The sequence below is a fragment of the Lagenorhynchus albirostris genome, chromosome 3, assembly GCF_949774975.1.
Source record: "Lagenorhynchus albirostris chromosome 3, mLagAlb1.1, whole genome shotgun sequence".
In the NCBI taxonomy this organism is placed as follows: domain Eukaryota; kingdom Metazoa; phylum Chordata; class Mammalia; order Artiodactyla; family Delphinidae; genus Lagenorhynchus; species Lagenorhynchus albirostris.
The window spans coordinates 138,061,520-138,075,088 of NC_083097.1; the positions used below are offsets into that span (position 1 = coordinate 138,061,520).

The 13,569-nt window shown below is 36.1% G+C and overlaps 1 protein-coding gene across 5 annotated transcripts in view; it reads left to right on the plus strand.

Moving 5' to 3' along the window:
* Nucleotides 1-3,553: 3,553 nt before the first annotated feature.
* Nucleotides 3,554-13,569, plus strand: part of GABRG2 (gamma-aminobutyric acid type A receptor subunit gamma2) — a 123,306-nt gene continuing 113,290 nt past the window's right edge. For all 5 annotated transcript variants that reach the window (XM_060144159.1, XM_060144160.1, XM_060144161.1 and 2 more), the window contains exon 1: nucleotides 3,554-3,660. In XM_060144159.1, the coding sequence (XP_060000142.1) occupies nucleotides 3,554-3,660 (107 nt within the window). The remainder of the gene's footprint in view (nucleotides 3,661-13,569) is intronic.

The window sequence follows — 13,569 nt, forward strand, 5'->3', positions numbered from 1 at the left end:
GCTCTTTCCATTCAAAAACAAATACCTAAACAAAGTTTGCATGTAGATCTGGAGTCTTACCTTTCTGTTGTTACTTTGTTTCTATGATTCCCACCCCACCCCACCCCCCGCCCTTAATTTGAGCTGCTCTGGCAGCTCCAACTCTCCTCTGAAACCTCAAATCAGTAAGATTGTTGCCTTCTAATAATTTTAACCAACCTTTACCTCTGCAATTCAGGGTTTTCCAGGGATAGGGGACTTTCCAAGCTAAAACCAGGGAAGTTCCAGGCAAATAGGGAGAACTTGATCATTTTTTAAGCATCCTCAGGGAAAATCCTCATAATCCTAGATCTCATCCAATTCAGTTTCCTCTTTTTATGGTCAAACCTTCACCACTTTCAGCCTGCTTTTGGTGACTTTCTAGTACTTTACATAGTTGTTTATTTAATGTTTTGTCGCCCAGTTATAAATGTTATCTGCAGGATGGTTAGTCTACTTCATCATTAACCTAAGTATTTTAATTCTGCAAGTGATAAGAGATTTGGTGTCAACAACCAAATTGATCCAAATTTTGACCTTATAATTCACTTCTGTGTGTAGTAATTATAATAATAGTAATAGTAATAATAATAATATCAAAGTAAAAGTAAACTTCATTCAGAGAAAATTAACCTGCCAAACAATTCTCCAATATATTGACAAGGGCTTGTTTGAATAAGAGGTTGCAGGTGGTAGTTTTTATCTTTCTACGTTTTAATAACGTAAAAATATTAGTATAAAATGTAGGCATATATACACATATATTGTTTGCAATGAAAATATGAACATCACATTTATCAAATAATGGGAATTTAAATATGTATCACAACATATCTTCTTAAAAATGGGCAAGATTAAATAATAGCTAAAATGTGATTACAAAAGAAATTACTAGATGAAGTATCTTATAAATACCAGTGAATATATGTGTGGCAAAATCTTAGAAAATTTATTAAAATACTTTTTTTTTCAGAGAGCAGCCGCCAGATAGGAAAGCTCCACAGAGGAAAACTGAAGCTTACTAGCCAGGAATAGCACAGTTAAAATTGTACCCAGATACTATAAACAGTAAAATTTCCTCTGTGGATTCTCTTAATATGCTGAGAGGTATTCCATTATTGAAATAGATTATAATTTACAGGGATCATTATGATACCGATAAGGAATCAGAATTTGAATTACTACTTTGTGAACGTGATAGCATTCATTCTCACAGCTTCAGTATGCTTATCACTAAACTCAAGGGGGGGAAAAAACTTACATTGGAAAATTGGAAATGTTGTATTTGGTAGAAGGCAGAATTGTCACATCAGTTTTTATTTACAACCTAGTGGCCTTGCATATATGTTGGGTTTGGCCTCCTTTGTATTTTAAAGATTAGGACATTTCTCACAGTTATATTCCCATTTCCTCTGGCAACTGCCTGGAACAGAGCAGTGGCAACTCCATTCAGATGGGGTATGGCCACCCTGGTGTGCATGGTTTCCACCACTTTACTTTTTCACAACTAGCCCTTTTCTTTTACTTATCTCACTTGCTTGGTTTTTGTAGGCATGGGAACATGTAAGCGTTGGCCTACAAAAATATGAGAGAATGTCTTTACTGAAAACACAACAGTATACACCTATTAACAACCTAGGCTCTTTCTGTAAAAAAAAAAAAAAAAAGAAAATTATAAATATAAGGAAGGCCAAAATTCCTCACAGTGCAGTAAGGAATAAGAAAATTGCAAAAAAACGGATTTGCATTTGTTCTGCCTCTAATTTAATCACCAAAAAAGAAGTCAATTGGCTACTGCACGTGAATGCTGTTGTTGTTTTAACTGGATTTTGTTCAAACGCCGTAAAATAACTGCCTAAGTTCTAAAGGCATGCAGGTTTCCAGGCGTGTCTGTTAGGGCTTTTTTGCTTCAGAATGTGTCTCCTCAGCCTCAAGGAAGCCACCAGTACTTCTCTCTGCTTTCCTTAAGTATATTTTAGGATTGTAGATGAAGTGTGCACCTACTCATCCCATGTTCTATTTCTATGCCTCCTGGACTCCTTACTCAAGTTCCCTACCTGGAAGACTTTCTTGTAGGAAAGGCACTGGTTTTGAAATGACTCCCTGCTATGTTCCAGGAAGGGATCTGATCCGTCCTCTTCACTTGTACTTCTACATGAACATCTTTGCTGTGGTCTCAATTTTGCAGGAACCTTGAAACACTCCTCCACTTTCTTCTCCATGATGAGTGAATGGGATTTCCTCTGCGATGGATGAGCTAGGTTGGCATAAAGGGATATCTCCCATGTATCAGTATCCATGGTAACATTCTAGGCAAGAAGGCAGCATGCTAACACCACTCATCCACCCCAGAAATTTTCAGAATTGTCACCAAGCAGAGCAACAATAACAAAAGTCAAATCCCATAGAGCAAACAGAAATCCCTTTATATTGTTAATGTCCTCTTGACCTTCCCCTTTGTCCAACCTCCTTTCAAAGAGCAGCCCCCTATTTTGTGGTCTGTAGACTTTACTCAGGCAGCTATTTTCATGCATTTATTTTCTTCAACCTTCAAGAAGTTTGTATTTGTACATTTTCACTAAAGATGGAGAGCAGAAAAAGGAGTGAATACTGGGGATCATAGATTCTTCTTGTTTTGTAATTCTATCAATGTTTTCTCCCTTCATTAAAACTGAAAATTCACCAAATCTGTTTTCTTACGGGATGGTTTACAGAGAAACAGCCAATCCTCCCCCACCGTCTGCTCCCCCTCCCTCTACAATGTAACCATGATTCCTAATATTGCATGATTTTAAATAAGGATTCTTGGCAGATCTGAAGAGAGAAACCTTCTGTCGTTGGTGATATAGTATATGGTCTTCCTAAAGCACCTCTTGTCCCCGTGAAAGCCCGTCCTTGCATACTTTTGTGGGCAATAAAGGGTTAAAAGGCGCTGGAAAGACACCACGCATGTGTTAATTCCTGCTGCAGCAGCGCGCATTGCTTCCACTTTGACCTCATAGTTAATCTGCGTGATAGTTAACTCACGCAGAGACTCGTGTATTTCTTTTAAACACACACACACACACACACACACACACACACACACACACACACACCTGCTGCCCTCTAAAAGAAAAATCAAAACAAATCAAACAAATAAACAAACCTCAATTGATGGACCTGGAGGAGTATGTGTGAGCGTGGGGGGCATGAGTATGTGTACGAGTGTGCATGCGTTTCCCTTTCCCTTATTTGTCTCCTGTGCGTCTCTCCCTGTACCCTCCCCCTGCCTCAATTATATTATTCCCCGGGACTTGGAAGATGCTCCCTGAGCTGACGCTTTGATGGTATCTGCAAGCGTTTGTGCTGATCTTATTTCTGCCCCCTGAATATTAATTCCCGAAGCTGCTAGCAATACAGCTCCCCAGTGACGGGACCTACTAGAGGCAGGTGGGGGGAGCCACCATCAGTTCATAAGCATAATAATAATACAAAGGGGAGGGATTCTTCTGCAACCTAGAGGCTAGAGGCAGGGGAGAAAAAAAAAAAAGCGATGAGTTCGACAAATACATGGAGCACAGGAAGCTCAGTCTACTCGACTCCTGTATTTTCACAGAAAATGACGGTGTGGATTCTGCTCCTGCTATCGCTCTACCCGGGGTAAGATATGCCCTTTCCGGCGTCGTTTTGTTTCAGAGAGGTTGGGGGAAGGGGTGGGGACAGAGGAACTCGGGAGACCACCCAGATTTAAAAGACTCTTATAGGATTTGGGGCTTTGTAATTTAGGGGAATGTGAATATTTGGGGCGGGAAAAAGGAGGGAGGAAAGAGAAAGGTCACTTTCATTTATTTATTAATTTATTGGATTTTCTTTATTTGTTTTAGAATGGAAATGATAACGTCATAAAGACTTTGTGTTTGGGGAGTAGCATTTTGATAGTACTGCAGTCTGATGTCTAGGTGGGCTGTGCTGATACATGCCGGCATTTGAGGCCATGTTGGAGGCGTTTGGGTGCGGGTCTGGAGGAGAAAACTGCAAATGGGGTCCTGGCGCACACCCGGGAGACGTGTGTGTTTGTTTGTGTGTGTGTGTGTGTGGATGGGTTCTGTTCCTGTATCCAAAGTATTGCTTGCTCCTGCACCTAGGCATTCTTAAGATCAGCCAGCCAGGTTTTCTATCCAGCCCCATTGACTTGGCAGCAGACTCCCTGGTGGGCTAACAGGGTTCAGCACCAGGGACAGCAGTCCTGTCAGGGCCAAATGGAACGAGGCTTGTCTAACCCCACGGGACAACTTTACATCTACACAGGACATCGTTATAGTATAGATAGAAGGCCGATGGAGCCGAAGAGCACTAGTGACATCTGGGGACCCTGCTCTGATTATCCCTAACCCCTCCTTGAGATAGGAGGGGCATTGCTAGGCATGGGGTAGAGAATGTAGTTAATCAGTGCATGGAGGGATATATGTCTGGAAAAGAGTTGGCTTTGCTGCAGTGTTGAAAAATATGCTGAGCCAGGTGAATGTGATGCCAAAATTGTGAAGTTATGCATTAATGTCTTAGAGCCTTGTTGCACTGAATAGAAAAGATGGGAAAAGGGGGTGGTGGATTTCCCAAAATCCTGAGCAGGTGTGTGTTGCGAAGTGTTTTGCACCTAAATTTTTTTGAACTTCCCTGCACCAAAGGTATCAAAGAACTATCCCTTCACATATAGTTCATCATTTATCCAGCCACCAAAACAACCCCCTGCCCAACACGTACCATCAGGATTTCCAGAGGTCCATGGTACTTATATTACTTGCACTCTTCTATACTGTCACTTTGAAATAAAGCTGTAAAAATATTACCCCAAATCTGCTCAAAAAGAAAGAAAGAAAGAAAAACTAGCTATAGAAGAAATCAAGCCATTGCCCTAAGGTTTTCCTGGGAGTTGACACTCTTATGTAGTAGTTGTAACAACGGGAGATAAAAGGGATGGGGGTTAAAAGATTATTTTATTTTATTGAAACTTTCTAGTTAACTTCACTGGTCCTCCATTCTCTAGGGTAGGTAATGAGGAGGTACAGATTTTAGTAAAAAAGAGACCCAAGCAAAAAAGGAGTGAAAGTCTCTCTTTGGAGTCTTTGGAGTTTCCAAGCAGAGAGAGGGGCCTGCTTAATTCTACCAGCACTTTTCATACCTCCCTGCTTTACTATAAAAATAGAATATATTTTCTTTAAGAGTGTAAGATTAAGTAGTTTTCTCAGAAGAAGGCTTTTTACTGGAAATGGTTTATGTGTAATACATTTTAGTGGAATACTGGAAAAACAGTTCTTTTAATTAAAATTTGCACACATATTTTACTATTTAATGTTGTATGTAACTCTTAATTTGTTTCAGACATTAGAGAATTTATAGTTACTTGTTGATAGGAAATATCATTCTCATGTTCTTACCATTTATGAAACCTGTGGATTAAAATCTAGTCAAGACATAGGGAAATATGTCTTTCCTTCTTACACACTTACATCCATCTTAGTAAACAACTTTATAACTGAATAGATGAGAATATTTTTATATATTTTACTCCAATGGTCTTATTTTAACCTAAAATGTGCAATTTTATTATTTTTCCTAATACTATCATATTTAAGATGTCTTCTTATTGCAACAGTCCCACCTTTTCTTTTCTAATTATCATATAAAAAGTAATACTTAGTGATACATTTTAATTTTCAATTCTTATCATAGTAGCTTAGATGAGCTTTTTAAACAGCTCTAAATAATGGGAGTTATGTGTCATATAAACTCTCCAATAGGAGGATATTCACATTTTCTCAGTAATAACAGAATGGAATCATTGCAGTTTGGTGCAGAGAATGTGATCAGAGTTTCAGTTTGCTGCAATCCCATTTTAAAAAAAAAGCCATTTGAATGGTTGAATAGAGCTGGATGAAAATAGGAGCTTTGATCTCTGAAGCTGATCTTGAAGAAAGATAAGTGACTAGAAAAATGTGGGATTCTGGGAGCAGTTTGAAAAAGGCTTTTTGGGTAAACAGTGGTAGTAGAACTACCTAGAAACTTGAAGGGAAATTTTTTTTAAAAAAGAAACATTTAAATGACTTTTCATTTACATAACTCCAAGGAATATTTTTCACTCTCGTTAAAATGACTAAATTCATTAGTTTGTATCTCTACAAAAGTAAAACAAAGAGGAATATGAAGCATTGAAGTGAGGATGTTAATAGCTAATATCTCTTCTTATATGTGGGACAGTTAATTTCTGAAACTCAAAACTATCTAAACTGCCACATATCTTATATACAATGCTATCATAGAAATGGTCTGGGAAACTTGCTAAACTTGTATGATTCTTGAACCATACAAGCTTGTTATTTACTATCCTTCCAAATTCTCCACTTGGTTTTATTAGAAAAAGAAAAATGAAATCACTTCCTCAGCATATTTAATTGCTTATAGACATAACATTTCAAATAGTCTACGCTGAGGCAAACATCTATCTGGAAAAAAAAAGAAAAATATTTATCACCCAGTATTTCCCAGGATCCAGCTGCCCACTACCCTCTAGACAAAATATCTGGATTGTAGGCAGGAATTTAAAAATTAGCTTTTAATTTAAATTCGTTACATAAGTGTCTCTGATATCCTAGACTCAGTTTAGAATACCTAATCTCAAAATGAGTGAATTACAGAATATTTAGTGGTAGAGGTCTCTGTTCTCCGTATTTTAAAATTTGCTTCATATCAAGGATTTCTGCTCAAACTGGAAGAATGTTAAGACTGACTTTAGAGACTTTATCTTTGTTGTAAATATTATTTTACTAGGGCTGTGGCTGCTTCTCACCATCATAACTTCGTAGTCATTCCAAGGCAGACTTTCCACAGCTTAAGTACAAGTAGGCTTTATTGGAATGACATATACTTGTTGAAGGGGAGCAGAATTTGCCAACCCAAAATATGCCTCTTTGGCATAAGGATTATTTAAGGCTGATTATTTTTAAGGAACAGCAGATACAAGTGAAGCTTAAAACTGAGTGGAAGTTACCCTTTTGTAAGAGGCATTCACATTTATAATGGAAATCTCCATTTTTAAGGGTGTCTCCCTCCCTGTACCAGAAAGAAGAGTTTGGCTAAATACCTAGAAACTTACCAATGGTGAAGGTAGGGGCTTAAATCTGCCTAACAACCATCCCCTTGTTGACTGTGCTTTACTTAATAACCTCCCATAACTGGCTTCCCCTCCTCCCAACATCTTTTGTCTTTAGCTGGAGATGGTATTTAAGATGATGGCTTGGGCCATTTGAAGGACTTACTCAGCTTTCTGGGTATCTCCCATGTATACAGGAAATATACATGTTATTACTTTTCTGTTTTTTTTTCTTTTCCTCTTGTGAATCTTTTTATTACAAGGATGTCTCAACCAAGAACCTACAAGAGTAGAAGGAAAATTATTTTTCCTCCCCTACATGGTCATCCAAAGTACTTCTGCTGAATTCAGTGATCACAGAAGATTGGTAAAAAGTTATAATTAGTGCAGTTCAGGAATTGTTTGATCACCCAGGTATCAGAACAATTTAAAAATTCAGGGTTTCATTTGGGATGGGCACATTACCTATTCAGGTAAATGTGAAAGAAAGAATTCATCCTCTGCTACTGAGTTAGAAGAGATCCATGTGACATCTTCAAAGTCAGAAACCAGATAGTCACAATACAATATTTTCAGATTTTCCAATCTACTTGTGTCATGTATATACATACACTGAATCAAATTTTTTAAATATATAAATATTAACATATAATAGATTTTAATTAACATATACAAAAGTTATATAATATATTTTAAATGCATAAAATATAATTATACATAACATATATACACACACACACACAATTTTTACTAAAATCTGCGACATAGTTGTTGTCAACCACATTCGACAGACTTGGAAACCAAGATTATAGAGAGATTAAATGACTTGTTTAAAGGCAACAGATAATTAGAAGTAACATCAAATAATGATAATTATGTATGTGGATAGAAATAGGGTCCTATAATGATAGGTGTATACATTTATATATACTTCCTACCATCCTGGGGTTCCTTCCTGGGTCCCTTGGTGGGTGCTTTCCAGGAACCAGGACATGTTTCTCACTCCAGTCAGCAGCACTAATCGACCCCCCCCCCCTCCCGCCCCCCCCCCCATAGTTTGCAGTGAGTCACTGTGAGTTCCACGCATGACCTGCCAACAGTGTTGATGCAGCTGGAGATCTCTGCCTTCTGTAGTGCCCCTCCCTGCCAACTCAGCACTTAACCCAGTACTTTTCACCACTTTGCCCCAGACCCCTTCTCCCATAGCAGGATCTCAGAAGGCCTTTCACCTCCCTCCCTTGTCTCTTGGGCCATAGCCACTCTGATCTCAGTGTATCTTTTGCTAAATACACTTTTTCTGTATAAATAAAAAATGATTTGGAGTTGTTCTCTGATAAAATATTGTAAAATGTATACATACAAGATAATGATAACTGATTATATTTTAGATCTGTCACTGATGACTTCTGAATTTTGTGTTTTCTGTTTTGTTTTATTCCTTCTGAATTTTTTGATCAGTTTCATTTCATCAGTACTGTTTGCTCATAAGTGTAGTAACTAGACTAGATTATTAAGTTACCAGTCAATTTTAGTTTTTATAATTATCTGATTTCACCTTCGTATAATAGAAGTTAGAATAGATACCTTGCATCCAATCAGCCCACTGAATAAATTAAAATGTTGAATCTATATAGTAGTGTGGTTTGAGGTCCTCAGTCCCATCAGTCACTCCATTTTCAAATTTACCTCACAATTTTGATTGAAAGCTCTAAACAGATATGCTTAGAAATAATCCACTCTTCAGTTGTTTCATGAGTTTAATAACATGTTAAATGATATTATTTAGTCCCTGGGGAAAAATACATTAAGAAAGTATATTTTCTTAATGGTTATGTGTAAATAAAGCATAGTTTAATCTGCAATTCAGTCATGACCCAGAAACTTAACTACTGCTTGTCATCCCATTTTCAAAGAAGAGAATTTGTCCTCCACTGAGAAAATTTATAGGATAATTTGCTCAATGTTGTCCCATAGTTTTCCTACAGAAATTCTATATTGAGGCAACCATTCTGAATATTAAAGTAGAAATAATGTTACTGTTTCAATATCTGGATAGCTCTATCTTCAATATATAGATATTTAAAGTTGACCTTTTTAATCACCTCAGTCAAACGAGCAAGAGCTCGATTAACTGTGGCACGTGAAAACTTAATATCAAAGTGCTTAAGTTTTAATTTCTAGAGGAATAAAAAGTTACACTTTCTACAAATTAAGGCTTTATTTTTTTTTCTGAGAATGTTTTCGTGCACACTTTTATTCTCTCTATAGCTTTGTAAGTTAGATAAGGAAGATAACATTTTATATTGTCCAAGTATTCTTTTTTTTTTGTGTGTGTGTGTGGTACGTGGGCCTCTCACTGTTGTGGCCTCTCCCGTTGCAGAGCACAGGCTCCGGACGCGCAGGCTCAGCGGCCATGGCTCACGGGCCCAGCCGCTCCGCGGCATGTGGGATCCTCCCGGACTGGGGCATGAACCCGTGTCCCCTGCATCGGCAGGCGGACTCCCAACCACTGTGCCACCAGGGAAGCCCCTTGTCCAAGTCTTCTTGAATGTTGGTTGTAGAGCAAGGGTTGAGACTTCCCCAGCCATATTCCTAGTGCAATACACCACACCACTCAACAATAGTCACCCTTTTTCTTCGTAAAAGTAAGAAAATACTTGGATTGTTTTGAGGTGTAAAAGGCTTCTCCAGTTTGCTTTACTGGGAAAGTTATTTGCTATTCATTTCTTCCATATTCTAGAGAATACACATCTTTTAAAAGGAAATAAAAACCTCCTTTTAAGTTATACATTCGTGGCTTAGATAAAATTTGACTCAAAATCATATTAATCCCCACTGCATTATGAAATAAGAGGGCAAAATATGGTAATAATTCTATATTATAAAAATCATTATGGAACTCTATAAAGTACCATGTAAATGCTAAGTAAATAGTGCTGATATTACATTCTCCACCAATTCATAAAGAAAACCATCTGAATACCAAATAACATAGTGAGGAAAATAAAGAATGCTTTTTAAGCAAAAGTCCTTTGTAATAATTGAAACCCTTCCATGAACTCAAGTATAGTAGTAGAACCAAAGTCTATGTGGTGAGACAGATAAATATCAAGTTCTGTAATTTATTTAGGCATATTTAAATAAAATGGCCAAAACAAACTGAATATAACTTTTCAGTGTTATCTTGGTAGGAAGAAATAAATGACTTACTCTTATTTATGATCTTTTGTGCAGGTTAACAGTCCCTTTATATAAACTGCTTTTGAAAACACATTTGAAATACCATAAGTGAGGGAAAAAACTGTAGATATAAACTATAGAAATGAATTAATTCTTAATTCATTAAAGGAATAGTATTGCAGCCAGGTCTGTTCTAGGAACTGGGTATATACTTATGGGGCAAAAGTCTTGATGTCCGCCATCATGGAGTTTGCAATCTCATGGGGTGGCAGGCAATGATCAAACCAATATACAAATAATTATTAAGTTTTAACTCAGGTAAATGCTACACAGGAAAGTCATATGGTGCTATGAGAGAATATAACAGCTTTCTAACTTGATGAAAGCATAGGCTAGAGAAACTGAGTGAGATCCACAAACTAGCTGAAACTGATCTACAATCATCTAATTGGTCAGTTTTAATATTTCAACATTCTTTTCTTGGTTATAATAGTCTGCTGGATTTTTTGCCCTCGGTTGAAGAGGTTGTCACTTGAAAAGTGAATGGTATTTTCGGGGAAGAAAGGTGGTGAAAATTTTTTTAATGTTCTGAAAACTATTTTTCTTTACTATTTAAAAAATTATGTAATAGACAAGAACTATATTAAGGATAATTAAATAAAGTAACACATCATTTATGACATTATTTTAACACAAACTAAATTTACTAACCAATGGCCAGTTGATGGGCTTTTGCTGCACTCACCCCTATCCAGTATGTCTTCAAGTTATATATGCATAAAAGTAGATCTGTTTTCCTACCACCACCTCCAACTGAGACATGTCTGATTCTTTGTCAATCCAATATAAATAGTCAACTACAATCAAACAGGGGGAAAAAACACATGACCATCTTAAATATAAATACCAGTTGTGAACGTCAGTTAATTTCAGACTTGGATATAATACGATAAGAAAAATACAGTGAATATTTTGGGGATTTTAGAATTACATGCAAAATGCACTGTGTATGACCTATAAAAATGTGTACAGAAGGAGACCCGACACCTTGTAGGATCTCAGTTCCCCGACCAGGGATTGAACCCGGGCCACTGCAGTGAAAGCTTGGAATCCTAACTGTTAGGCTACCAGGGAACTCCCGCAGTGACTTTTCAATATTGATAAATTATAATCTTTCAGCAAGAGAATAGATGCTAGTAATTATATGCTAATAAATTATCAACTGTTTTTTTTAAATCTATTTTACCTATTGTCTTCCAGTATCCCCCTTCATCTTATTCTTAGAATTAGCAAGTGTGTATTTAGTTCCTTTCAAGTAATCATCATTCTAAAAGCAAAGTGTCCTATACTCATACACATACACACAAATCTGCAGCTTTGGATAATGCCCTTTTTAATCTCAGGAAAGAATACTTTTCCCATTATATTAAAGAGATTGAGTAAATATATATTCTTCTTAAATTATTCCAAAAGAAAGAACAAACAAGGTATTTTAAATCTGAGGTAGTATTCAGATATTTCCTGTTTTTAATAGAAAAGTAATTTTCCTTAGTATTTCTTAGAGGGAAAATTTAAAGTGATAATTTTTAAAGTCAATAACAACATCTCAGTGATTCCAGGTAAAAATTATCATTTAACTAAATTACCTCCTTTTAACTTAACTTTATTAATAAAAATCTGCATTCTTTATTTTAAAATTAATTCTTAATTTTAAAATTAATTCTTAAATTTTAAAATTCAACAATTTTCAGAAAAAAAATTGTTGAATTTTAAAAAAGTGTACATTTGAAATTGATTATTCTTCATTAAATTCCACAACAAATTATTTAATTAATTACTTAAATTATTTAAATAATTACTTCATAACCTTCATAAACCCATACTTTATTAATCAAATTATTAGAAATTATAAAAATTTAGACACTTTTAGTTTATTCTACATCCAGGTAAATTTTTCATTATTTTATTTTATTTTTTACTTTTTATTTTGTTTTATATTAGAGTATCATTGATTAACAATGTTATGTTAGTTTTAGGTGTACAGCAAAGTGATTTAGTTATACATATGTAAGTATCTATTCTTCTTCAAATTCTTTTCCCATTTAGGTTATTATAGAATATTGAGCAGAGTTCCCTGTGCCATGCAGTAGGTCCTTGTTGGTTATCTATTTTAAATATAGCAGTGTGTACGTGTCAATCCCAAACTCCCTATCTATCCCTCCCCCCACCCTTCCCCCCTAGTAGCCATAACTTTGTTCTCTAAGTCTGTGAGTCTGTTTTTTGTAAATAAGTTCATTTGTATCATTTGTTTTTAGATTCTGCATATAAGTAATAGCATATGATATTTGTCTTTGTCTGATTTACTTTGCTTAGTATGATAATCTCCAAGTCCATATATATTGCTATAAATACCATTATTTCATTTTTTTAATGGCTGAGTAATAGTCCATTATATATATGTACCACATCTTCTTTATCCATTCATCTGTCAATGGACATTTAAGTTGCTTCCGTGTCTTGGCTATTGTAAACAGTACTGCAGTGAACACGGGGGTGCACGTATCCTTTCAAACCATGTTTTTTCCAGATACATGCCCAGGAGTGGGATTGCTAGATCATAAGGTAGTTCTGTTTTTAGTTTTTAGGAACCTCCATACTGTTCTCCATAGTGGCCGCACCAATTTACATTCCCACCAACAGTGTGGGAAGGTTCCCTTTTCTCCACACCCTCTAGATCATTTATTGTTTGTTGATTTTTTGATGATGGCCATTCTGACCGGTGTGAGGTGATATCTCATTGTATTGATGGTTTTGATTTGCATTTCTCTAATAATTGGCGATGTTGAGAATTTTTCATGTGCCTCTTGGCCATCTGTATGACTTCTTTGGAAAAATGTCTATTTAGGTCTTCTGTCCACTTTTTTTATTGCGTTGTTTGTTTTTTTGATTTTGAGCGGCATGAGCTGTTTGTATATTTTAGAGATTAATCCCTTGTCGGTCGCATCATTAGCAAATATTTTTTCTCATTCTGTAGGTTGTCTTTTCATTTTGTTTGTGGTTTCCTTTGCTGTGCAAAAGTTTTTGAGTTTCATTAGGTCCCGTTTCTTTATTTTTGTTTTTATTTTCATTACTCTAGGAGATGGATCGAAAAAGATATTGCTGCAACTTATGTCAGAGTGCTCTGCCTATGTTTTCCTCTAAGAGTTTTATAGTATCTGGTCTTACATTTAGGTCTTTAATCC